The sequence below is a fragment of the Heloderma suspectum genome, chromosome 10, assembly GCF_057233095.1.
Source record: "Heloderma suspectum isolate Gila_16-S chromosome 10, 16-S_ref, whole genome shotgun sequence".
In the NCBI taxonomy this organism is placed as follows: domain Eukaryota; kingdom Metazoa; phylum Chordata; class Lepidosauria; order Squamata; family Helodermatidae; genus Heloderma; species Heloderma suspectum.
The window spans coordinates 15,087,914-15,115,018 of record NC_139467.1 but is presented as its reverse complement, the minus strand read 5'-3'; the positions used below and the strand labels follow the sequence as shown (position 1 = coordinate 15,115,018).

Here is a 27,105-nt window from a genome sequence, read left to right as displayed (position 1 = left end):
AGCAGTTTCTCCCCTTAATCCATCCTGTTCCTCCATGCTTTCTTTTCTCTAGGGCAGTACAGTACCTAGTATGTAGTTGGTGCTATTCAATTTTATATATATATATATATACACACATATAGATATGTACACATATATATACACACATACATACACACACAATCCCCCACAAACACCTCAGGGTCAAACATACATTTCTTTAAATCTGTGTCTGGCCACTATGGTTTTTTTATTATTATTATTTTTACTCTAGAGTAGTAGCAGAGGGGGAATCTGGATCAGGACCCTAGCACTGGCTGATGGGATGCTTTGAAGATCACGATGTGCCTACTTTAGCGCAGCCTTTCTCAACCTGGCACCCTCCAGATATTTTGGGCAACAGCTCGCAGAACTCCTGGCCCTTAGCCATCTTGTCTGCGGATAATGGGAACTGAAGTCCAAAACATCTGGAGGGCAGCAGGTTGGGGAAAGCGGCTCCAGAGTAAAAATGAAAAAGAGGGGGCGGGGGAGCCCGTAGCCGCTGGATACAGATCTAGGCTGCAATCGAATACACCCTGCTCTGGGAGCAAACCCCGCGGTAGTTAGGGGGCTCCTTTCCGAGCAATGGATGGGACTGCGCTGATACAGGACGCCTGCCCTGTTTCAGCCCCCCGCGAGAGTGCCCAGGCGGCGCCCCCCGCCGCCCCGCGCCCCGCGCCCCGCTTGCCTGGAAGTTCCCACGCGGGCCAGGATCTCCTTTCATGGTCGCTGACGCGGCCGGGCGGGGGCGTGTCTGGCCCCGCCCCTTTCCCCAGCTGCTCGCCCCGCCCCGCCCCGCCCCGCCCCGCGTGAGTCAGAGGAGCCCCGGAGAGACACGCGCGCGTTGCTGCGAGCGAAACAAGAGAACCGCGTGGCTGCGAGGGCGAGCGGGAGCGGCGCGGGGCGCAGCGCGTTGCCTCGGTGGGTACGGCCGAGCGCGCGGGCGCGGAGCGCAGGCAGGGCGCGCGATGCGGGCTGGGCGGGCTGGGGGCTCCCTGGCGAGCCCTTCTCGGGGATCGGGGTTTTTGTTTCGCTGCGCGGGGGCGGGAACGTGCTCTTCGGGTGTGAGGTTTTAGCGGCATGAGCTCCTCAGAAAAGGAGTTTCCCCGTCGGTTCACCCGCGTCCTGTGGCTGGGCTGTCTTTCCCCCGCGCCGAGTTGGGAGCCGGGTTTGGGGCGCGCGGGCGGAGGTCGTGGAGGGTGTCCTCTTGCTTGGGTTTCCTCGGAGTCGTTCTTCGCAGCCAAGGACCCAATTTCTCCTTCCCCTGGTTTTCCCCATAGATCGCCCTGCGCTGGTGTGTTTCTCCCCTAGATCACCCTGTGAACCCCCCCCCCCCGCCGCCGGTGTGTTCCTCCTATAGATTCCCCCATAGATCGCCCTGCGCTGGTGTGTTTCTCCCCTAGATCACCCTGTGAACCCCCCCCCCGCCGCCGGTGTGTTCCCCCTATAGATTCCCCCATAGATCGCCCTGCGCTGGTGTGTTTCTCCCCTAGATCACCCTGTGAACCCCCCCCCCCGCCGCCGCCGGTGTGTCCCCCTATAGATCCCCCATAGGTCACTCTGCGCTGGTGTGTTTCTCCCCTAGATCACCCTGTGAACCCCCCCGCCGCCGCCGCTGGTGTCCCCCCCTATAGATCCCCCATAGATCACCCTGCGCTGGTGTGTTTCTCCCCTAGATCACCCTGTGAACCCCCCCCCCGCCGCCGCTGGTGTCCCCCCCTATAGATCCCCCATAGATCACTCCGCGCTGGTGTGTTTCTCCCCTAGATCACCCTGTGACCCCCCCCCCCGCCGCTGGTGTGTCCCCCTATAGATCCCCCATAGATCATCCTGCGCTGGTGTGTTTCTCCCCTAGATCACCCTATGAACACCCCCCCGCCGCCGCTGGTGTGTCCCCCTGTAGATCCCCCATAGATCACCCTGCGCTGGTGTGTTTCCCCTAGATCACCCTGTGAGCCCCCCCACCCCCTGCTGGTGTGTCCCCCTGTAGATCCCCCATAGATCACCCTGCGCTGGTGTGTTTGTTTCCTCCATAGATCACCGTAAGTTTGTGCTTTCCCCCCATAGATCGACCTAGGTTTGTGTGTATTTCCTCCTCCTGCCCCCCCCCTCGTTCCCTGCCCCGCTCCATCTTCAGATCCACCCGCGCTCTCCTTCATTCCCCCCACCCCTCCCGCGCTCCCAGCCCCGCTTCCTCCCGCTTCCCCTTTTCCTCCCCGCTCTGCTCTTAACCCTCGCAGGCGCGCTCCTGCCCTGTCCCGCCCCGTCGGCCCCCTCCGCTCGCCTGTGTGATGCCCACATCCTCCCACTGCCCTAGTTCCAGGGGCGGGGGGGCGAGGAGGCTTGGGGCATCGTCCGAAGTGACTCCGTAACGGCGCGACCCTGTATCACGTCTTCTCAGAAGCGAGCCGCACGGAGTTCAGTCGGGCTTCGCCCAGGTTGGCGGCATGGGCTTGCAGCCGTGCGGTGGCAAACGGGAGAGCGTCGTACGTGCCACAAGATTCGAGTGCGTGTGTACGTGTAACAGGCCAACGCGACGCCTCCCCGGGATTCATCACGCGACCTGGTGTGCGCCGCTCCCCTCGCCGCCCCATAATCGCCCCCCGTCCCACTTCCCCACACCGATGGCCAACCTTGCTCTTCTCAGTTTGCCTATTTCCTCCTCCGCTGCTGACGCTCTTCTCCTTTCCCCTCTCTCCCCCCCCCTCTTTCCCCAAAGCTGATGAAACTGTCCCATAACTTGCCCTGTTTTGCAACCTGTGTCTTTATCAGCACCTGACTGTGGGGTGATCCTTGGGGGCGTGGGCAGCCTCCTCCTCTGCCACTCCCTCCCTCAGCTAGGAACTTTATTATTAAACAAATACATTCATCTCCCCCCCCCCCCCCAGTTTCTGGCCAGTGCATTGGGTCACATGCTGCACTGGGTTTGTTTTTGTTTTGTTGATTCTCATAAGACTTGCCTTGGCCCCTGTAAAATCTGGGGTAAAATTCAAACGTAAGTCCTAAATAGAGTAGATTCATTAAAATGAAGGAAACTTGCGTTCGTCATGACTCACTTAATCCTATTCATTTCATTGGGTCTACTCTAAGTACGATTATGTTCGATTTTAACCCTGGTTCTCTGCCCCCAGACTACAACTCCCATTATCCCCACCAGTACAACTGGAGGGTATCAAGTTGCTTTGTGCTGTACACAGCCACAGTGTTTTGGGGTAAACATGGAAAATGTGAAAGGCAGATGCAGACCTCTAAGTGTTTGGAAACCAGTGGTCAGGGCACAGTGGTGCCTGACTCGAATTTAGGGGATTGGGTATGAGAGACAGGTCCTTTTTGGTGACGGTGTCAAGATTGTGGAATTCCTTCCTGGCTGAGATCTGCTGGGGACCCTTTTTGTCGGTTCTTAAACCAGGCTTTCTCAACTTGGGGCCCTGCAGATATATCGGAATACAACTCCTATCCCCAGCCACTAAGGCTCACACGGACTGGTGGTTGGGGATGCTGGGAGTTGTAGTCCAACACACATGGAGGGGCCCAGGTTGGGGAAGGCTGCTTTAGGTGGTTAGTAAACACTTCTTTATTCTAGTTGGCTTTTAATGCCATGTTTTTGTTGGCTTTTAATGCTATCAGCTGGAGTTTTTAGTTTGGTACTGCTGTTCACAACTATATAAATTGCTGCCACTTGACTGTTTTATTGCCCTGTGTGTGTAAGCCACTTTGACTGATTTTATAGAAAACTGGGATATAAATATTCAGGCATCACTCTCTCTCACAAAGTCTGGTAAGAGCTAGTGTAGCGGAGCGGAGTGACAAGTCAGGAAGTCTCCAGTTTGAATTTCTGCTCTGCCACGAACTCAGTAGGTGACTTGGACTATCCACTCTAAGCCTCATTTCCCCCATCAGCAATATGAAGGATAATGTTTTGCACTTGCTTTACAGGGGTGTTGTAAGGATTATAATCAGATAGTGCTTTGAACATCTGAAAGCACTGTACAAAGCAGCTGTTTTCAAGAGTACACCTTATAGGAAGTGAATGCAACAAACCCGTGTTTGCAAACCTGTATTGTGCTCAGCTGTAGGGATTGCCCTGGTGCAAATCCAGATTTCCCATTGGGTAAGGTAGGGAACTGGGTGGATTTGCAGGTGCCTGTAGTGTATTGTATTTAATATTTTTGTTTCATTTTTTATATCACTCATCTAATTTCCAAACTCTTTTCAGGCATTGTTTTGTGATCACTGTCAGTAACGTATTTGAAACAGTTTGCCATATTATTTCTATTTTACAGCTGGGAAATTGAGGCAGGGAGAAAGTGACTCACCCATGTCCCGACAATGAGTCTGTGTCACAGCTGAGATTTGGAGGCAGGTCTCTTATGGCTGGCTTGTGCAATACGTTTTTCTGTGTGTGTGTCTACGTCAGCCATTCTGACAGTTCCGCGATATATGCATGCAGCTCATGGTTTGCATCAGTGCATACCTGGAAGTAGCAAGGGCTGCTTGGGTGGAGAGAAACAGCTGGCTCTCAGATTAATCTCTGTTGTACCCTTTTTTAGGTACCCTTCTTGATCCTACAAGCCCCAGCTGTAATGGACAGATGATCTTATTTTGCTGTTTATTGACTATTGTAAACCACCTTGGGAGAATAATTACCCTGGGGTGCAGTTTAAAAATCTAGATGATGAGGAAGATTATAAGAATGATGGACATTTTCTGATGGGGAAAATATGGAACAGTCTCTGTGCATCAGACCTATCCCCTCCTACTTATCTGTGACATTTTAGAATGGGATCGTTTTCAGTGGGGAGGGAGCCAAGATTCAGCCATGTTCAAAGACCCCAATGAAGGCCATGTTCAAGGGTAAATTTTAAAAGGATTGTGACCCTTGAGAATTTTATTTGCAATCTGTACACATCAAATGAATATGAACTTGAGCACGCTCCGGGAGAGAGCGCAGGACAGGAAGGCCTGGCGTGCTATGGTCCATGGGGTCACGAAGAGTCGGACACGACTGAACAACAACAACAACAACACATCAAAATATTTGTAGCAAGGACAAAATGCTTGCATCCTCTCTCTCTTACACACACACACCTTATTCTCCTGGTGTCCAAATGCTGTGTACCTCTGGTATGCATTCCTCATACACAGCCCCATTAATTTTTTTTAGAACCCAGTATGATGCACTGGTTGGACTAGGACTGGGAAGGCCGAGATTCAAATCCCCACTGAGCCATGAAGCTCACTGGGTGATCTTCGGAGAGGCGTCATGGTATCATCTCCGTCGCAGCATTTCCCGTTCCCTTAGGGCTTTGGTCTTCAACAACCCTGGGAGGCAGGCTAAGGTGAGAGATGATCTAGAATATAGACTTCTGCATCTCTCAGCTTAACCTATCTCCCAGGGTTGTTGAAGACCAAAGCACTAAGGGGGAGCGGAAATGCCATGGAGAAGCTGGTTCCTTGCCAGAAACCGTTCTGCCAAATAGGCAGAGAAATTCGTTGGAATGGGTTGGCCTGCTGCATCCACTTGCTTCCTCCCAAAGTCCTGGCAAGGAGCCTGAGAGTTTCCTGGAAGTGACATGAAGTTGTGGGACTATGGGTAGATAAGGAAGGCTAGTGGGGAAGAAGGAGAACCAAGAGAGACTGAAAGCAAAAGAGGGAAGTGGGGAAAACCCCACCGCCCAGTAATTCCTTTAAAGTGAAACACCTGGGAAAGAATTCTCCCCAAAGTCCCTTGGTTTGCGGGTGGGGGATAAGAGCCAGAAAAAGGGCACTAGGGTGACAGGAGCCTCACATTTAGGGGGTACAGGCCCATCAAGGTAGCAGGTTAATGCAGGACGAAGTGCGATTTTATGTACCCATTTAGGTTACATTGGTAAAAGGCTATCCATGGCTGCTAGTCATGATGGCTGCATATTACTTCCAGTATCAGAGGCAGCATGCTTCTGGATATCAGCTGCTGGGCGACATGAGCAGGAAGGTGCTGTTGCGCTCACGTCCTGCATGTGGGCTTCCTATTGGGGTATCTGGTTGGCCACCGTAGGAACAGAATGCTCGACTAGATAAACCCTTGTTCTGATCCTGTAAACTCTTGTTCTCATCCTGCAGGCCCCTTCTTACGGGGTCTAGGATCCCTGATTGACTAAGGCATCATATGGATTTTCTGCCAGATCTGGCTCTTGCATTTGGAAAGAGCAGGTGCTCAGGCTGCAGAAGGATGCGTGTTTGTTCCCATTGCTTTGTGTTAAAGTCTGTTTAGAAGAGGGTCTGCTGTTTGTGGCGTATGGCCTCATCCCACCTTTGTCTCTGGTAAACAAGTTTGGCACGTTTTTCTATTGTTTCATAACCTGTTTGGCCAGAGGTGACAGGGGGCCAAAAGATGCCTGTGCATCATGGACAGGGAATGGTTAACACAAACCACTTAGAGCTATGGTCTGTCTCCAGATTCAGCACGGACAGAGCTGAAATGAATTCCGATGATCATATTTTGAGTCTGCATTTGGCTACCAGGGATCCCAAAATGTCTTTTAAAATCCGGATTTAGAATTTGAATCTGCGGGTTTTTAAGGTCTTGTAGCAGCTTGGGGATGGAAGAAGCAGGGTTTGATTTCCGGTCTTTGTGATCACATGTGTGTTGCCAGGAACTGAAGCTTCTCTCCCTCTCTTCCCCTGCCTGTCCATATAACCCCACTTCCAAAGTAGTTTATGGGATCCTGATGTCCTATTTCTGGGCTCTTAAATGTTGGCAGTTCCCGGGATGCAGCTTTTGTGTAATCTTTTTGGCTCTTCTTCCGTATGATGTCATTTGGTGTTTTCAATGTGACCCTTCAGATGGTGATGAATGCAGGTGAGCCAGTTGATGCTGAAACCAGATAATATTGCTGAGATCATGAGAGTCAGCAGGTCTTGCAACTTGGGGAGGGGGGGTGGACACCTGTAATAGGTGGCATTCCTCACAGGTTCACAACATTTGGATGCTTCAGGGCCTGCGAGCTGCACCTGAAAGCCCAGGTTGACCAGGTATGCTCTATCTTTATCTTACTGGGCAGAATCTGGCAACTGTCACTCATACCTTTGTAACTTCGAGGCTAGACTGCCTTAATGTGCTGTAGGTTGGGCTGCTCTTGGTAATTGTCTGCAGGCTTCAGGTATTGCAAAGCACAGTGGCAGCTTCTCTACTGGGGTGGATCACAGAGAAGGGCAACCCCAGTGGAGGCTGGTGGCTCTCATGTGAGTGGGCTGGTGAATCCGCTCTAGGTTTCAGTCAGAATTCTACAGGAGCTGTCCTAAAGGAACTCTGGCTGAAACCTGGAACGGATTCACCTACCCACTGACATCGGAGCCACCAGCCTCCACTGGACAGCCCTACTTTAGGCAGGAGGAGGGAGCTGCTTCAGGGCCGAAACGTTGGCATACTGCAGGGGTGTGGAGCCTCAGGCCCAGATGACGAGATCCTCCCTGCCTGGGTCCCAATCCGGCTCTCGGGGTTCTGCAGATGTCCATGTGCCTCCCCCATGTCCATCCCCTTTCCCCCAGCAACTGATTGTTTGGTGGTTTCTCGGCTTTTATGCAGGCTTTTTCCCCCATTCTGAAAGATTGAAGTGCCACTCCTAAGACTTAGATACTGGCAGGAAGAGCTTTAAGTTCAAATATGTTGGTGTTTTTGGCCCTGGCCGTTTTGCCCGCTAGAGAAATGCAGCCCCCAAGAGCTTCTCTGAAATGGAATTCCATCTTTGGGCTGAAAGAGGTTCCAAACCTCTGGGTTTTACCATCCATGCATTGGGTTTGAACAGCAGGGTACATGGAGGGGACTTTCTGTGAGACACACTACTTGTGGCCCTCCAGATGTTTTGGCCTACAACTCCCATCAGCCCTAGCCAGCATAGCCAATGGTGAGGGATGATGGGAGTTGTAGGCTAAAACCTCTGGAGGGTCACATGCTGCTTGGCCCTACATAAGAACATAAGAAGAGCCATGCTGGATCAGATCAAAGGTCCATCTGGTCCAGCATTCTGTTCACAGAGTGGCCAAGCAGCTGTTGACAGGAGACCCACAAGCAGGGCATGAGCACAATGGCACCCTCCCGCCCATGTTCCCCTGCAAGTGGTGTACATAGGCTCACTGCCTCTGGTACTGGAGGTCGCATATAGCCATCAGGACTAGTAGCCATTGATAGCATTTTCCTCCAGGGATTCGTACAACCTCCTTTTAAAGCCATCCAAACTCTGGGGGCGGGAGGGAAATGCCACCTCTTTGCAAGATTTATGAATGACCGTAGAAAATGCCTCGAAAACAAACCATTAGTAGTAGGAGGGTGGGGTGAAGTTATGATGGGCCACAAGAATGACAAATTTGATCCAGCTTTGCAGCATTGATGTCTCTCTTGCTCTGGTAAACAGTGAGGGAAGCAAAGCTTTTGCAACCACAAGCTATAAATTTCTTTTTGTCGTGTAAGCTGCCTTGGGTGAGAGGTCATGGTTCAGGAGTGTGTGTGTGTGTGTGTGTGTGTGTGCGAACGTGCGCTCAATCGTATGCCTGTGTTGATGGAAAGAAGCATGCGGCGCACACATGCGCACACAAACACACACCCCTTTCTCTTTTTGTTTTTCCCCATCCTAGCCCAGCCTCTTATGTTGCAACCTTTTGCAACTAACTCTGTGTGTACTTCCGTGTCCTGTAACTGGTAGGTACTCTGCTGAGACTGGCTGTTCCACGAAATTGGGTGAGCCAAGTTCTAGCTGGAAGGAAGAGCTTGTTCGTAAAGTAGTGTGACTATACAGGCCTGTTTTTCTTACCTAGGGTGTGCTGTGTGTATGTGATTGGCCCCCCGTTAGTGTGATCCCAAATGTTTGCGGGGAGGGGGGTACACCAAGCATTGATCAAGGTCATAGTCTGAAGGCATGTTTTATTTATTTATTTCATTTCTATGCTGCCCAGTAGCCGAAGCTCTCTGGGCGGTTCACAGAAATTAAAACCAAATGGCACATAATGAAACAATGTAAAATATATAGAACATTAAAACCACAATATAACAATACAACCACAATAAAACCTAGCAGCAGGGCAGGGATTTAAAATACAGATTTAAAACAGCAAAGATAAAAGTTTAGAAAGCTAAAATGCTAAAATGCCTGGGAAAATAAAAAGGTCTTCATCTGGCACCGAAAGGAATACAATGTAGGTGCCAGGCAAACTTCACTAGGGAGCTCATTCCACAGCCGGGGTGCCACAGCAGAAAAAGCCCTCCTCCTAGTAGCCACCTGCCTCACTTCCTTTGGCAGGGGCTCACGGAGAAGGGCCGCTGACGATGATCTTAAGGTCTGGGCAGGCACATATGGGAGGAGGCGATCCTTCAGATAACCTGGCCCGAAGCCGTTAAGGGCTTTAAATGTTAATACCAGCACTTTGAATCGGGCCCGGAAATGGACTGGCAGCCAGTGCAGCTGAAAAAGTACTGGCGTAATATGAGCTCGCAGGCCAGTCCCTGTTAACAATCTTGCTGCCCTATTTTGGACCAGCTGAAGTTTCCGGACCATTTTCAAAGGCAGCCCCACGTATAACGTATTGCAGTAATCCAGACGAGAAGTTATCAGAGCATGGATAACTGTAGCTAGGCTATCTCTGTCCAGATAAGGGCATAGTTGGTATACCAGCCTAAGCTGATAAGAAGTGCTCCATGCCACTGAGTTCACCTGTGCCTCAAATGACAGTTCTGGATCCAAGAGCACCCCCAAACTACGAACCTGATCCTTTAGGGGGAGTGCAACCCCCTCCAGAACAGGTTGAATATCACCTAGCCAGGCAGACGAACCACCCACTAACAGTACCTCCGTCTTGTCTGGATTGAGTTTCAGTTTATTGGCCCTCATCCAGTCCATTACTGTGCCCAGGCACTGATTCAGAACAGCCACTGCCTCACCTGGGTTTGATGAGAAAGAGAGGTAGAGCTGGGTGTCATCCGCATATTGATGGCACCTCAGCCCACACCTCCAGATAACCTCCCCCAGCAGTTTCATGTAGATGTTAAACAGCATAGGGGATAAAATAGAGCCCTGTGGAACCCCATGGCACAATTGCCATGGCACAGAGCAATAATCCCCCAGCACCACCTTATGGAATCGGCCATCCAAGTAGGAGCGGAACCACTGCAGTGCAGTGCCTCCAACTCCTAACCCAGACAACCTATCCAGAAGGGTACCATGGTCGATGGTATCGAAAGTCGCTGAGAGGTCCAGGAGAATCAACAGGGTCGCACTCCCCCTGTCCCTCTCCCGGCAGAGGTCATCCCACAGGGCGACCAAGGCAGTTTCCGTTCCAAAACCAGGCCTGAAACCCGATTGAAATGGATGGATCTAGATAATCCGTTTCATTCAACAGTGCCTGGAGCTGTCCTGCAACCACCCGCTCAAGCACCTTGCCCAGGAAGGGGATGTTGGCCACTGGCCTATAATTGTTAACATCCTCTGGGTCCAGGTTAGGCTTTTTCAGGAGTGGTCTAATTACTGCCTCTTTTAAAGCGGCAGGCACCACTCCCTCTCTCAAGGAGGAATTTACAACCCAGCCTGGACCCAGCTGGACATCCTCTCCTTGTTTGATTTAATAAGCCATGAAGGGCAAGGGTCAAGCACATAAGTGGTCGATCGGACTTGGCCAAGCACCTTGTCCGCATCCTCAGGCCTCAGTAACTGAAACTCATCCAATAAAACTGGACCAGATGGTGCTCTCAACACCTCTACCAATGGAACTGCATTAATCGCAGTGTCCAATTCATGACGAATCTGAGCGACTTTATTTTCAAAGTGCCTTGCAAACTCATCACAGCGTGCCACCGAGGGTTCCACCGTCTCTCTCCCTGGCCCAGAATGTAACAGGCTGCGAACCACTCGGAAAATCTCCGCTGGATGACACTGAGAAGATGCAATGCTGGTGGAAAAGAACTGTCTCTTTTCCACCCTCACCACCACAGAGTAGGCTTGATAGTGACCTCTTACCTGTGTTCGCTCAGACTTGGCACGAGTTTTCCTCCACCTGCGTTCTAGCCGTCTCCCCTCTTGCTTCGTTGCCTTCAGCTCAGGTGTATACCAAGGAGCTGGCCGGGCTCTGCTCAGAAGGAGAGGTTGCTTGGGCGCGATTGTGTCAACCGCCCGAGTCATCTCTGCATTCCGCAGAGCGACCTGGGCTTCGACAGGAGCACCAGCCATACCAGCAGGAAAATCCCCCAGAGCCCTCTGGAATCCATTAGCCTCCGGGGGTGGACCATTTTAATAGGTCCCCCACCCTTGCAGAGGGGGAAGGCTGCCAGGAGTCTAAACCTCGGCAGGAAGTGATCTGACCATGACAAAGGGACAGATGTTAAGTCCTCCACTTTCAGATCACCATCCTCCTGCCCAGTCGAGAAAACCAGATCAAGCGTGTGTCCTTTTATATGCATTGGGTCGATGACATGTTGAGACAGCCCCATGGTTGTCATGGCGGCCATGAAGTGCCCGCCCCGGATACAGTGGCCTCGGCATGGAAGTTGAGATCCCCCAGGACCATCATCCTAGGGGTCCTCAACACCAAGTCCAAGACCACCTCTGTCAGCTCAGGTAGGGATTCTGATGGGCAGCGGGGTGGGCGGTACACCAACAGAATCCCTAATCTGTCCCAGGTACCCAACACAAGGTACAAACACTCAAGATCTGCACTCGAATGAGCAGGAAGCCTATAGAGAGGGAGACTGAATTCCTATAGACCACGGCAACCTCCCTTCCCCGACCTTCGAGTCGGTGTTGGTGCTGCACTGAGTACCCAGGAGGGCACAGCTGGGAGAGAGTGACCCCTCCCAGTTCCCCCACCCAGGTCTCAGTAATACATACCAGGTCAGCCCCCTCATCCACAATCAAATCATGGATGAGGGAGATTTTATTTTGGGCCAACCTGGCATTCAGCAGCAGCACCACCAGGTCCAAGGGCAGACTGGAAAGGCTGCCAGGAACCATCAGGTTGGGGGATGAACCAGAAGAGGGGACAGCTGTAAGGTGTCTAGGCCCTCTTCTCCTCAGCTGGCCTGTTAATCCCCCAACACCATACCTCCCCCTGCCCATGACCACAGTTATGGTGGTACCTCCCCAACCCCCTAAATTGCTCAATAGTCCTCCCAGGCACATTTATATGTGAAGATATAAAATATACAACAGTATAAAAGAATATAAAAGATAAAAGAGAGGCATGTGAGGCAGCCACCTTGCTGAAGCTAAGCAGGTCTGGGTCTGGTCAGTGCTTGGAGGGGAGACTGCCTGGGAATCACATGTAGCCACCTTGAGTTCCACAATGGAAAAACAGTGGAATATAAATGAAATAAAAATCAATCAATAAAACCTGTCTGGTGCAGACAGCTATGCAGCTGTCTGTCTAGCAGCTATGTCTTTTTTATTTTTACTCTAGGATTGATACAGGACCCCCAATTCAGATCTTAAAAGCCCCCTACCCCCAACACTAGGGTCCTGATCTGGCTCAAGGGGGCCTGCACCTTGTTGTTGTTGTTGTTGTTCAGTCGTGTCTGACTCTTCGTGACCCCATGGACCATAGTACACCAGGCAGTCCTGTCCTGTGCTCTCTCCCGGAGTCTGCTCAAGTCCATAATTGCATGGGTGATGCTATCTAGCTATCTCATCCTCTGCCGTCCCCTTCTCCTTTGGCTTCAATCCTTCTCAGCATCAGGGTCTTTTCCAGGGACTTTTATCTTCGCATTAGGTGGCCAAAATATTTGAGCTTTAGTATCTGTCCTTCCAATGAGCAGTCAGGGTTGATTTCCTTTAGGATTGATTTTACCTCCTTGCAGTCCAGGGGACTCCTAAGAATCTTCTCCAGCACCACAGTTCGAAAGCATCAATTTTTCGGCGCTCGGCCTTCCTTGTAGTCCAGCTCTCACAGCCATATGTTGCTACTGGGAAAACCATAGCTCTGATTATACGAGCCTTTGTCGGCAAGGTGATGTCTCTGCTTCTTACTGTGCTGTCTAGGTTTGCCATAGTTCTCCTCCCAAGGAACAAGCGTCTTTTAATTTCATGGCTACAGTCACCGTCTGCGGTGATCTTGGAGCCCAAGAAAATAAAATCTGTCACTGCTTCCATTTCTTCCCCTTCTATATGCCAGGAAGTGATGGGGCCAGATGCCATGATCTTAGTTTTTTTTAATGTTGAGTTTCAAACCAGCTTTTGCACTCTCCACTTTCACCCTCAACAAGAGGCTCTTTAGATCCTCTTCGCTTTGTGCCATTAGGGTGTTATCGTCTGCGTATCTGAGGTTGTTGATAATTCTCCTGGCAATCTTAATTATGACCTGTGATTCATCCAACCCGGCGTTTCTCATGATGTACTCTGCATATAAATTAAATAAGCAGGGCGACAATATACAGCCTTGTCGTACTGCTTTCCCAATTTTGAAGCAATCGGTTGTTCCATGTCTGGTTCTTACTGTTGCTTTTTGACCCTCGTACAGGTTTCTCAGGAGAAAGGTAAGGTGGGTCTGGTACTCCCATCTCTTTAAGAATTTGCCAGAGTTTGTTGTGATCCACACAATCAAAGGCTTTAGCATAGTCAATGAAGCAGAAATAGATGTTTTTTTCTGGAATTCTCTTGCTTTCTCCATGATCCAGCAAATGTTGGCGATTTGATCTCTAGTTCCTCTGCCTCTTCGAAACCCAGCTTCCGGTAGTTCCAAATTTGTTGGCATATTGAGTGCAGCACTTTAACAGCATCATCTTTTAGGATCTTAAATAGCTCAGCTGGAATACTGTAATCTCTGCTAGCTTTGTTGTTAGTAATGCTTCCTAAGGCCCACTTGACTTCACTCTCTAGGATGTCCGGCTCAAGTTCAGTGACCACACTATCATGGCTATCAGGGACATTAAGATCTTTCCTGTATAGTTCTTCTGTGTATTCTTTCCACCTCTTCTTAATCTGATCTGCTTCTGTTAGGTCCCTGCCTTCTTTGTCCTTTATCATGCCTGTCTTTGCACAAAACGTTCCCTTGATATCTCTGAGTTTCTTGAAGAGATCTCTAGTCTTTCCCATTCTATTGTTTTCTTCGATTACTTTGCATTGTTAATTTAAGAAGGCCTTCTTGTCTCCTTGCTATTCTCTGGAACTCTGCATTCAGTTGGGTATATCTTCCCCTTTCTCTTTGCTTTTCACTTCCCTTCTTTCCTCAGCTACTTGTAAAGCCTCATCAGACAGCCACTTTGCTTTCTTGCATTTTTTCTTTGGGATGGATTGAGTTGCTGCCTCCTGAACAATGTTACGGACCTCCATCCATAGTTCCTCAGGCACTCTGTCTATCAGGGCAAATCCCTTAAATCTATTCCTCACCTCCACTGTATATTCATAAGGGATATGATTTAGGTCATACCTGAATGGTTTAGTGGTTTTCCCTATGTTCTTCAATTCTTCAGCCAAAATTTTGTAATAAGCAGCTCATGATCTGAGCCACAGTCAGCTCCAGGTCTTGTTTTTACTGACTGTGTAGAGCTTCTCCATCTTTGGCTGCAAAGGACCTAATCAATCGGATTTCGATATTGACCATCTGGTGATGTCCATGTGTAGAGTCACCTCTTGTGCTGTTGGAAAAGCCTGTTTGCTATGATCAGCATGTTCTCTTGACAAAACTCTATTAGCCTTTGTCCTGCTTCATTTTGTACACCAAGGCCATGCTTGCCTGTTATCCCAGTGATTTCTTGACTTCCTACTTTAGTATTCCAATCCCCTATGATGAAGAGGACATCTTTTTTTGGTGTTAGTTCTAGAAGGTGTTGTAGGTCTTCATAGAACTGATCAACCTCAGCTTCTCCGGCCACAGTGGTTGTGGCATAGGCTTGAATTACTGTGATGTTGAATGGTTTGCCTTGGATTCGTACTGAGATCATTCTATCGTTTTTGAGATTGTACCCCAGTACTGCTTTTCCCACCCTTTTATTGACTACGAGTGCTACTCCATTTCTTCTAAGGGATTCTTGCCCACAGTAGTAGATATAATGGTCACCTAATTTAATTCGCCCATGCTTGTCCATTTTAGTTCGCTGATTCCCAAGATGTCGATGTTCAATCTTGCCATCTCATGTTTGACCACCTCCAGCTTCCCTTGATTCATTGATCTGACATTCCAGGTTCCTAAACAATATTGTTCTTTACAGCATCGGACTTTCTTTTCACCACCAGACACATCCACAGCTGAGTGTCCTTTTGGCTTTGGCCCAGCCGCTTCACTCTTTCTGGCGCTACTTGGAAATACCCTCTGCTCTTCCCCAGTAGTATATTGGACACCTTCCGACCTGAGGGGCTCATCTTCTGGTGTCATATCTTTTAGCCTTGTGACACGTTCCATGGGGTTTTCTTGGCAAGAATACTGGAGTGGGTTGCCATTTCCTTCTCCAGTGGACCACATTTTGTCAGAACTCTCCGCCATGACCTGTCCGTTTTGGATGGCCCTGCACGGCATAGCTTATGGCTTCACTGAGTTACGCAAGCCCCTTCGCCACAACAAGGCAGTGATCCATGAAGGGGGGCTTGCACCTACTCTAGAGTAAAAATGAAACGTAAAAGGGAAAATGTAGCTGCTAGATATGGATGTAAAATAATATCTTTGGCCATCATTGCTGAAGCAGAGGTCAGGAATTTTTCTCCTTGTCCAAAGGACACATGGTTAGTGACGTTGCTTGATAGCATGTAGCTTGGTTCACTTGTCTGAGTCACCTAGAGCTGTTTGCTGTGTTGCACACAGTTGCCTGGCCAGGTTGGGTCTCTGGTGCCAAAATAGTTTCCCGGCAAGTGTGCCACCAGTCGTGTCCAGAATATGAGAGTATGAAGCTTGAGTGTGAGCTTCTGTACTGGTCGCTGATGGTCTTGATGTAGTTTTTCCTCTAATCGACTGAGTTGGGAGAGCAGTCGTTCCATAATCATCTCCGGAGGTACTTCTCCCCCCTCGGGGAGCTGCATACCCTTAGTGCAGGGGGGTCCTTGGAGGTCAGCATCATTGGGTCCCTACCAAGGCCCACAAGGGAGCCAGGAATCCGGGGGGCAGGGGGCTGCCCTGCTGCTACTCCCCTTCTTCCTTGCTATAGCTGTGTGTTCTTTGGGATTACAGCATTCCTGACCATTGGCCATGTTGGTTGCGGCTGATGGACGTCCAAGGCATGTAGAGGGCACCAGGTCAGAGAGGCCAAGTGGCACAGCAGTGGTGTGAAGGAGGGCCCCTCAGTGAGGGCATCTTGCCCAAGAACCCCCCCCCCCCGAACCTAGAGCTGATGCTGTCACAGTGCTAGCTGTGCTCAGCTCAGCTTGACTTGTATGGCACCAACAGGTTGGAAGGGGATTGAATTGGATGGCCTCTCTGGGATTCCCCCTGACTCTGCAGCAAGAAAGCTGCCAGTTTTCGTCTGGCCAATGTATGTGTGCATGCTTGAGGCTGAGGTTGTGACCCGGTTGCCGGAGCCCTGATGTAAGAGGCCTGAAATCTCTCTTCCCCTCGCTCTGTGAGTCACGTCTCTATCACAAACCGGAGTCATTTCTTCACGCTCTGTGTTGCAACTTTAGAGACAAAGGGCTTCCTTGTGCCAAAGAGGAAACCTCGACTACCTGTGTTTTGGGCCCTGGGCGGACGCGGAGCTTGTCATGTTCCTGGCAAAAAAGGGGCTTTCCAAAAGGGCCCGGTTGGCCTCTGCTTTGCCAGCACTTCAGGCACTGAATGGGAATTCCTCTTTCCTCCGCAGGACACACGACTGACAACCCACGATGAAAGAGGAGGTGGAAACGGGAGTCAGGTTCATCACCCGCCTGGTGAACCGTCACGAGAAACTGAACAAAAGGCAAGTGGAGCATTTCGGCGAGTGCCTGACCACAATCCTGTGTGAGCGCTTCAATGAGCATTGGTACCCAGAGAAACCCCTCAAAGGACAGGCTTACAGGTAAACAAGGGTGATTGGTTTTTTGTTTTTTTTCCCTGTGGAGGTGCTGTCAAATGATGTTTCGCGGATAAATTTGCCTGCCTTGGGACCAACGTCAAGGTAAATTGATGTTCATATTGCCAAAACCTCAATCTAAGTGGGCTGTGTTGCTGTCGTTTGAGACTGTGAAGGGAGTGTAAGCAGCCTTACAATTTCATGAAGAAAATATCATTTGTTGTTAGAAAGAACATTCTTACAGTTTCTTTTCCTTTCCCTATTGTAGTAATACACTGGGACCCAAAGAGCTTTAAAAACAATAACAACCAAAAGCCAACTTCCTAAAGCTTTAAATGAGTATATCTGCGATCTGAAACACTCATATTAGAAAGTCCGTTCCTTTAAACACGGTGGGACTTGAGTAAATGTGCTAGGGTTGCACTGTTAGGCTGCAGTCCTGTGTGCCCTTACCTGGCCCCACTGAACACAGTGGGATGTACTTCTGAGTCAATGTGGGTAGGGTTGTGCTACCATCTGCCAGTTCAACCAATCTAAGAGAAGAAATACATTTTCTACATGCAAAATCTAGCCATATTTAAATGAACATATTTTTTAAATGCGAGAAAGACATGGGGAGCCTCTAATATGAAATCCACAGGCCTCTCCGTTGATTCCCATCTCCCCTGTTTTCTAAAAAAATAATAGCTGAGGGGCCTTCCACTAAAGATAAGAGGTTGAGGACCCCTTTAATTTGAGCACCCCACCAGCCCAAAATAAAGTCTTACAATGATTCTGGAAAATTTTCACAGGTGAACTGTGATATGGGAATTGCAGGGGAACTCCCAGGGATGCCTCTGTAGTGCAAACTGAGAGCGTTTAATTGGATGTCATGCCGTGCTTCCTAATAGCAGAAGTAAATAGATTATTTCTCTCTCTTTCTCCCTCCCCTTCTCTACATTATATGTAGAATTTCCCCCTTCCCATATCTATGTATGTCATATCAATATCTTTCTATCTAAAGGGAGACAGTGGGTAGGGTGTGTATGCTCTTGGTTTTGTCACTAATCAAAGGCAGTCTGCACATGTTCAGAAGCACTCTGGTCTTGGATTTGCAAGCAGATACCAGCACTGAATCCTGATGAGCCCTGGTTAAATCTGAGTAAATTCAGTCTCTTAGCTAGCCCAAAGGCCATTGTGCTGTTGCTTTTACGAAAACCAGAATGCCAAAACAGACAATGCGCTAACCTCAGCGAATATTTGTAGCTGAGATGACTTAAAACTGAAAATGATCACCAAAACTACATGTCCTATTTAGTTTAATGAAATTAGGTCTGCAGTGGCTGCAGATTCAGGAACAAACTTGTGACTTATCCTTCAGAAGAAATCAGCTTTCTCTTTAACAGGAACATTACAGGCTTTCCCCAGGGAATGAAGCAAGTAGATAAATCTCAGAAACTTGCATAAAAAGGGCAGGAAAGTACCAGTGGAGGCTGGTGGTTCCGACGTCAGCAGGGCGGTGAATCTGCTCCGCTGACGTTGGAACCATCAGTCTCCACTGGAAAGTACATAATGTGGAAGACCCTTCACAACAGACCATGCACAAATGCAGAATCTGGTGTCATATTTGATCTTGCAGTATCAGGCTTTGGGGGTTCTGTGAGGCTGAGATTGATTTCCTGGCTGTTGTGAGATCTGAGCTGGAGACATCTTGGATTGCCTTCCAGCCACTACAATGAAATATCATTTCATGACCTCAGTTGTTCTACGAGAATGTGTTGTGCAATAAGGGAGGAAGTGATATCTCTCTTACGTAGTAGGCTTTTCTTACATTTAAGCTGAATCAAAGAAACCGAGCTGTGAAGGCTGTGAAACCTCCATCCTGCATAGCTGAGAACAGCTCTCTTCACCTCTTTCGGGCCTGGAAACAACCTTGTAAACCCATTCTGCAACACAGGACCCGGTTTTAATGTTTTCATAATTAAGGTTGCAATCCTATGCATGGTTAGATAGAAAAGAGTCCTACAACTCCCAGAATGCCCCAGCCAGCCATTTTTTTTCTGTCTAAATATGCATGGTATTGTACCTTAACTGGAGGACAAGTTTATCAGTGGCTATTAGTCATGATTGCTATTTGTTACCTCCAGTATCAGATGCAGTTTGTCTATGTACCCCAGTTGCTGGGGGACATGGGTGGGAGGGTGCTGTTGTACTCATGCCCTGCTTGTGGGTTTCCCATGGGCAGCTGGTTGGCCACTGTGAACAGAATGCTGGACTAGATGGACCCTTGGTCGGATTCAAGACGAATCGTCTTAGGTTTTTATTGTTTCTATCCCACCTTCCACGATGGGATATAAGGCAGGGTTCCCAGACAGTCTGGTATCTAGACATTGACCAGGCCTGGTAAGCTTTAGCAAGGCTGCTGTCTCAGAAGTCTGATGTAATGGCTAGCGCAGGGACCGGCAGAAGGCCGACCTGGCTCTACTTGGGTTATTTGCAGTAGATCAGCAAGGATTTCTGACTCCCAATTGTTTACCAATAGCAGCAACAAAATTATTCCCCCCCCCCCCAAATTATACTGCTGTAATGAAGAATATATAATAGATATATATACTACAATATGAAATTTCCCCTCTGGAATCATGAGGGGCAAGATACTTACATGATTAAAGTTCACATTTTAAAGAGAAAGGAAAAAATAGACATAGAACAGCCATTATATTTCGTCTTGGAGGCTACACTCTGCACCCTGATTCCAGGTACTGACCTGGTTCACACGTAATGGTGGCACATCACGGGTTACCTACAATTAGTCATTGGGTTAACTGGGTTGTTTAACCCATGATTAACCTATAGCGTTTGGGTTTGGGCCGTTGGGTAGCAACCCCCAATCAGCCCGAATGGAGGCTGAATATTCCAAAAGGCTGCAGAGTGCGCCCAGCAAATCATGGGTTAGTTAACAGGCCCATTAATGCATTTAATCCAATAATGCAAACAGGCCCATTGTAACCACCCTCAACTCTGTCTAGCTGTTTGTCAGGTGAGCTATGAAGCAATGATCTAATGCCTTTTTATGGAGTCAATTGTTTGCAGAGCAAGCTGTGAAATAACTGTATTGTACCTCTCAAGGCTATTTGTGTCGCTGATAGAACCGCAGTTTGCATACCAGTTGGCTCTTCAGGCTGTGTCAGTAGCCTGCAGGCCAGACAACAGTATTGTTTGCAAGGCGCTGTCTGGGGCTTGTTGTACCATAGATTATTAGCTGGCAGTTTTTGTTTTAGAGCATTATACTGTTGTGCACTCTCTGTACTCAAGTATAGTGCTGACTTACTCCTGCATGTTTACTTTCAGATTTTCTACCCCTGGATTAAACAAGTTCACAAGGAACAAGTAAACATACGTTTACAAACTGATAATGTTTGAGCATGGAGTGCTCCTGTTTTGGATACTCCCAACCCATTCCTTCTCCCACCCCGTTTTCCGTTCCTTTCCCCCAAACAGTCAGTCGGGATGAGCTGCTCAGTCTTCATTGGGCTGTTTTGGGGGTTCCTCCACATAGGTTTTTTTCCCCCCCTTAAACGTTTTTTTTATTTTGGTACTTCTGCAAATCTTGATGCTTCACCACGCCTGATTATCTCCCTCTTGCACGTGAATGGTGTTCTTCTAGCTACATAAGGAACAGCACTTGGAGAATTGAAATCATTATTTAGTATATAAAAGTGGGACCTGCAACAACATTTTGCAGCATGAAGTGCTCAAGGTCAGTGTGCCAGCCAGCTGGCCACGCCTACTTTCAGGATATTCCATTCCTCTTCACCCTCGTTTTCTGTCTCCCCCTCGATCTTGCTGCTACCTCCCTCTCGCATGTGGATGGTGCTATTTTGGCTACATAGAGCTTGGAGCGTTGAGTTTGCTGTTAGTATATACTATGTTGATGGCTATTAGCCATAATAGCTAGATGAATCCTCCATGTTCATGGCCAGTATATCTTTGAGTGCCAGATGCTGGGAGCAAATAGCACAGGGAGACCTATTGCTTTTGTGCCTTGCTTTCCAGAGGTATCTGGCTAACTCATGTTGGAAACAGGATGGTGGAGTAGATAAATCTTTGGCCTAGTCCAGCAGGTGTTCTACTTACATTCTTAGGACTGCAGCTGTCAAAAAAAAAAATAGGCAGTGTATTAATTTATAGAATGTATTTGTCTACCAAGATTCCAGAGTGGTGAACAATTTTTTTTAAAAAAAGAAGTACTCATTTACACATTGCATAGGGCAGCCTTCCCCAACCAAGTACCCTCCAGATGGATGGCATGAGGAGTCGTGATTCTGGCAATGTCCCTCCTTGTCTTTACAAACAATGAAAGGATCACTTAGCACCTTGAGATGAGTAAACCTATATATTGACCTGGTTCGCATGCAACAGCAAGCGACTGGCTTAATTTCTCCATGGAACTTTCTGGTTTGCATTTTGAAAATTCAAGCTGTGGCGTGTTAAACCACCTCAACAACCCACCCTTGCTGTGTTCACAGGTAACGGCAAGCCGCGGTGCGCCCCCCACCAGAGCTTGAATTTTCAAAATGGTGGGCGGCACCACAACGGGAAGCCCCGCGGAGAAATTCACCCAGAGTGGCTTCATGTTATATGCAAACTGGCTCGCTGTGTTGTGAGATCCTGTAGGCTGGAACCTGCTTCTTGAACGTTGAGGCAGAATTCGGGAGGCAAATTCAAATTTCAAGTGAAATGTCTGCCTTCAGAGCTTGACGGGTGAAATGGGGGAAGTGTTGGCAGATTCTGAATATGTGTAAACAGCCGTGTCGGCCCTCTTCGGAGTTGAAGGGAGAGTCCCGGCCTTGTACCTGCTTAGGAGGCTTATGAGTTTATTGGGTGTCCTTGGGCTGGTCTTGCTTTCTCAAACTAAGCCACCTTGGGTTGTTATGATTGCCCTCCCCTTTGATCTCCACATCTGCTTCCCTGAGCTCCTTGGAGGAAGGGTGGGATAAAAAATGTATGAAATGAATAAAAACAGTGCTGCTACTGGTGGTCATTGTGGGGGGGGGGGTTGTGTGGTTCTCCTGCAAGTGTGTAATGGTTATGAGCTGTACCCAGGATCCATTTTGCTCTAAATGTAGGCTCTTTCTCCTTCTCCCAGGTGCATCCGGATCAATAGGAAGCATCATGTGGATGATTCGCTCCTGAAAGCTTGCACAGACTGCGGCCTCGATTATTCACAGTTAGCATTGCCCCGGGAAGTCTCGATCTGGATTGACCCTGGAGAGGTCTGCTGTAGGTGAGTACTCAAGGCCGAGCCTTTTTCAGATATGCCTAGAGTTCCATTCAAGGAGTGTCAGGCAAATGTCCCAAGAGAGCAGATCCCAATAGGGGAACCTGGGGCCTTCCAGATGTTTTGGACTACAGTTCTCATAATCCAGGAGCATTGGCTGTGCTGGCTAGTACTGATGGGAGTTGTAGTCCAAACCATCTGGAAGGTGCTAGGTTACCTACCCCTGCAACAGAGGGCTTGGTTTAAATATATATATTAGTAAATTGTATGAGCTTTACAGTGCAATGTTATGCATGTTTACTCAGAAGTAAGTCCCGTTGTACTCAGTGGGTCGCACTCCCAGCTAAGTTCACGTAGCATTGCAGCTGTAGTCAATGGATTAAATGTGTGTAGGAGCAAAAATTACTAATTTTGAAGCAAAAGGCATATACTTCCCTTAGTTTTTGGATTATGGCTCTGAGTTGTAGAAGGCATCGTATTTAAAGAGGCATTCTCTCTTGTGTACAAGAGAAGGGGGAAATACCTCTTCTCTAAATACTTGCATTAATAGTAATATTTAATTGAGCAATAGGTTTTACAATCTAATACTAAAATGTAGGTGGCACCTGACAGAGATCTGCCTCCTTGACTACAACTCCCATCATGCCCAGCTAGCATGACCATGCTGGCTGGGGATAATAGGAGTTTCATTTTATTTTTTTTACATTTCTATACTGTCCAATAGCCAAAGCCCTCTGGGCAGTTTATCACATTAAAACCATAAAATACAACGATGTGCCAAAAGAAAGTATAAAACTTCCAAAAGTTTAAAACTACAGTATACTACCAAAGCAAAACCCGGCAAAGATCGAAAAATAAAATAACAGATTTAAAACGATAAACACTGCAGAACTAAAGTATCTGGGAGAATCAAAAGGGCTTCACCTGGTGCCGAAGAGATTGCATCGTAGGTGCCGGCGAGCCTCTCTGGGGAGAGTATTCCATAAATGAGGTGCCACCACAGAAAAGGCTCTCCCCTTAGTAGCTGCTTGCCTCACTTAATATGGTGGGGGCACCCAGAGGAGGGCATCTAAAGATGATCTTAGTGTTCAGGTGGATACAGATGGGAAGAGATGATCCTTCAGGTAACCTGGCCCCAAGCAGTTTAGGGCTTTGAAAGTTAATACCAGCGTTTTGTAGTGCAGTACACCTGGGAGTTGAGGAAGGCTGCTGTAGAATATGGGTGTTTGTTGGGGGGTAAATAGATGCGGATTCAGCCCATCTGTGCTCTGCAAGCTCACAGAGCAAACCTGGGGGACCGCAGCCCATAGTGGGCAGCAGAGTGCATAGGCAGAAATGTTGCTCAAATCCTACTGCAACATGGGAGATCTCATTTCCTTGCTAAAGGGAAGCACAGAAAGTTCCTCTGTGGGCCTGTCCCAGCTCTAGCAAATGGGAAATAAGGTTGTCACGCCCGCCCACTTCCCTGCAGGGGTCCTATGCCTTTTCATAACTGCGTTAACAGAAAGAAAATCGACAGGACAGTGGCTTCTCTGAGCATGGAGAAAGCTTTGCCTGTTGGGTTTCTGCCTGTTGCAAAGCATTACCGACAGGCCGAAATGCAAAGCTCCCTTGTTTGACGTTTTACTGTCTCTTCCTCCACTCAGACTTGGCGAGAACAACCATTACTTCAAGGTGAAAGATGAGGCGAGCCGCAGCGGGAAAGCAAGCCCCGAGCTGGAGACGTCCGACTACCATTCAGAGTCTCCCTCGGAGTGCTCGTCCGAGGATGAGGGGCTGGCCAAGGCTCCAGCAACCACATGGGCTCTGAGCAAAAATCAGCCAGAGAAGAATGATACCAAACAGGTGAGAGAGACAGAGAGAGTGCCCTGGAATTCAAGCTAACTTGGAGGGGAGGAATGGGCTTATGTAGCAAGAACCAGGAGTAGGAGAGCCTGAGCTGTTTTATCTTGTAGTAAAAAACACATTATCTCGTTTCCCTCTAATCTGAATGTTCAAGGGGTGGGTTGGAGGGGTAAACAGGGCGTGATGCACTAAAATGCCTGCAGAGCAAAGATCACTCTTCAACCGTTTTCAGACCCACCTTTTAACCCTTCTGTTTTTTAAACCACAAATGATCATCTTTGCATTTCTCCTGCTCTGCTCTCCTCTTTCCCTCCTATGTCTTTCTCCTTCCCCTTAAGATAAGTTAAAATTTTAAACAATTTTTTTTAAAAAATGGGCACAATCGACTTTAGAGCAATACATGGCTCACTGGTGCTTTAGATGACTTGAGCAAATGAGCCTAGCTGCCTGTTGGAACTCCCTGCCTTTTGGAGGTCAGGCAGGTGCCAACGTCAGGTTCTTTCCGGCGTCTCCTGAAGACGTTGTTGCTTCAGGAAGCCTTCCTTGAAGTGACCAGCCACAGTTTATTAAATCTGGCCTTATCGGAACTTGTGTCTTAAAATGCTTTAGCTGTTTTAGTGTGGTGTTTTATTCTTTTATCTTTGCTGTTCACCGCTCTGAAATCTTTTGATGTAGAGTGGCGTACAAATATTGCGAATAAATAAATAAGTGTTGTCGGCAAAGTTAAGATATGTACGCATGCATGTACACACACAAAAGCACACATTTCCAGGCTCACTATTCTGGGCAAAAACTTTCCTTCCAGCCTTGACTGGGCCCCTAGGGGGAAGAGGGTCGGTTTCTTAAGGGGTGCTGACTCTGGAGGTCTCCATTTGAAGGTCTCTGGCTTAAGGGACTTGTGTTTGGGAGGTTCCCACTCTCACTTGGTGTCAGGGCCCGCATCTGCATACAGCGTCTCCATAGCTTGTGCCTCTGGTCTTCCTGATCCAGCTGGTGTCTCTGCCGAGTCCTGGCTGCCGATTGCGCACCGGTGTGAAAGGGAAGCTCAAGCTGTACGACAACGGAACCGATTGCCTAGGGAAGTAGTGGGCTCTCTCTCCCACACTGGAGGCATTCAAGATGAGGCTGGACAACCATCTGTCAAGGGTGCTCTGACTTGGATCCCTGCATTGAGCAGTGGGTTGGACTCGATGGTCTTATAGGTCCCTTCCAACCCTACTATTCTATGATTCTATGATCTGCATGAGACTGTTCCAGACTGGGGGAGTCTCGCAAATTCCTATTTTGACCACTCTCTTTTTCTTCTTTTCCCCAGGCTACTCAGTATTTCTACGTTCCAGCTCCTCTCTGGGTACCATGCCCTCAAAGTGTGGTCAGCTACATCCCCACCTACCAACCTCTAACCGTCTACTATGTATCACCTACTCCTACCTCGAAACCGCCTGCTGCCAGGAAACCCAACCCGAACCTGGTGAAACGCCTCACCAAGCGGGCCTCCAAAGCCTGAGGGGGAGAGAGAGGCTGGGTGGAGTCTGTGGTTCCTCATCACATGCCTTAAGTGGACTTGTGTGTGTTTCGGGGTTGGGGGGTCACCTTGTTTCCATGGTGCTGAACAACTGTAGCATTCCAATTGTACATTTTTAGCACTTCATCGTGCACTCAAAACCAGAAGCCTGGGTTTTGACATGGGTTGGGCAAAGGAGAGGAAATGGGGATACCTGGTTTCTTTCCTCAGCTCTGGCAGGGAAGTTGTGTCTAGCAGTTAAAGCAGGATAGGCAGAGGAGATGGGTTGTTTTTTTTTAAAGGTTCTATTTGAGCTCTTGGAGAGGAATTAGATTTGGTGGGGAAGAATTCCCAGCTCCCAGCCTTACTTTTCTCAAACTATTTAGCGCTTCTGTAAAACCAGGGTAATAGTGGAGACTGTGTCTGTGTATTCTGCACTTTAAAAAAAAATAAGAAAATCGAAATTCTGCTGCTGCCAAATGGAGAGAAAGTGTTGTTGGCCTCTGCTTAATTAATTGTACATTTGCATATGATGCCTTATTTTGCATAATTTGTTCCGCTTCTGTGGGGCAAAGAGTGCTAGAGCTATGCACACCCTTGCTGTTGCTGCTCAGCCACCCTTGCCTACCCCTTCCCCAGTTCCAGCTTCTGAAATTTCTCCAGGTATTTCCCCTGCACTTCTAACTGTTTATCTTTACAACCTTAAGGGCTAGAAACTTTTTTTAAAACAAGAACAAAATGGAGTTTCTTAGGATGCCATTTCTATGCTTGCACAGTGTGCTCTGGGAATACACACAGCTGCAAAAATAATACTTACCTACCTCAAGAGATGCTGTTGTAAAGAGGAATGAGTGAGGGAAAGTTTAACTATTATTTTTTGAAGGATTTTTGGAGCTTGACTAGAATGACTTGTTGTTGGGCAAAGTATTATTAATATTGTTGTTATTATTATTATTATTATTATTAATAATGATAGTTAATATATATCCTGTAAATAACAATCAGGAGCTTTTTAATTTATGGAATGCGCTTAATTGTGTAAATATCTTACCTGCAGCTTGTTTTTATGCACCATTGATACAATGTATTTTGCCTTTTTAAAAAACAAATCTTTTTTCTATGAAAATCTTAAATGAATTATTAAAAATAATAAATGATGCAAAGAATTGAGACTGTTGAATGGATGGTTTTATGTTTGCAGTGCAGGTGCTGAGACGTTAAGGAAGATGGGACTTATATACCTTTAAATTGGTGGGGAAAATATAGCTCTCCAGATGGTTTAGCCTACAACTCCCATCATCCCTCAGGATTGGCTATCCTGGCTAGGGCTGATAGAAGTTGTAGGCCAAAACATCTGGAGGGCAATAAGTTGTCTGCCCTGCTTTAAATGGATAGTTTTTACTCTGAAAGGAAGTAATAAAATTATTATTTGCAGATTATCTGTTTGCATGGCAAACAGGTTTCCACCTTAACAATCTTACAGTCTAAAAAATTTGACAAGATGGAAGGGGAGGAAGAAGATAAGAAGGGTAAATGGGGGTGGGGAGT

General features: G+C 48.0%; 1 protein-coding gene across 1 annotated transcript; it reads left to right on the top strand.

Moving 5' to 3' along the window:
* The first annotated feature begins 825 nt into the window (after positions 1-825).
* Positions 826-26,720, top strand: LOC146337783 (protein BTG3-like). The gene is made up of 5 exons (XM_084815270.1): positions 826-939; positions 16,760-16,954; positions 22,077-22,214; positions 23,855-24,053; positions 25,369-26,720. The coding sequence occupies exons 2-5, from the start codon at positions 16,782-16,784 to the stop codon at positions 25,558-25,560; spliced, it is 702 nt and encodes a 233-aa protein (XP_084671396.1). The 5' UTR covers positions 826-939; positions 16,760-16,781; the 3' UTR covers positions 25,561-26,720.
* Positions 26,721-27,105: the final 385 nt, after the last annotated feature.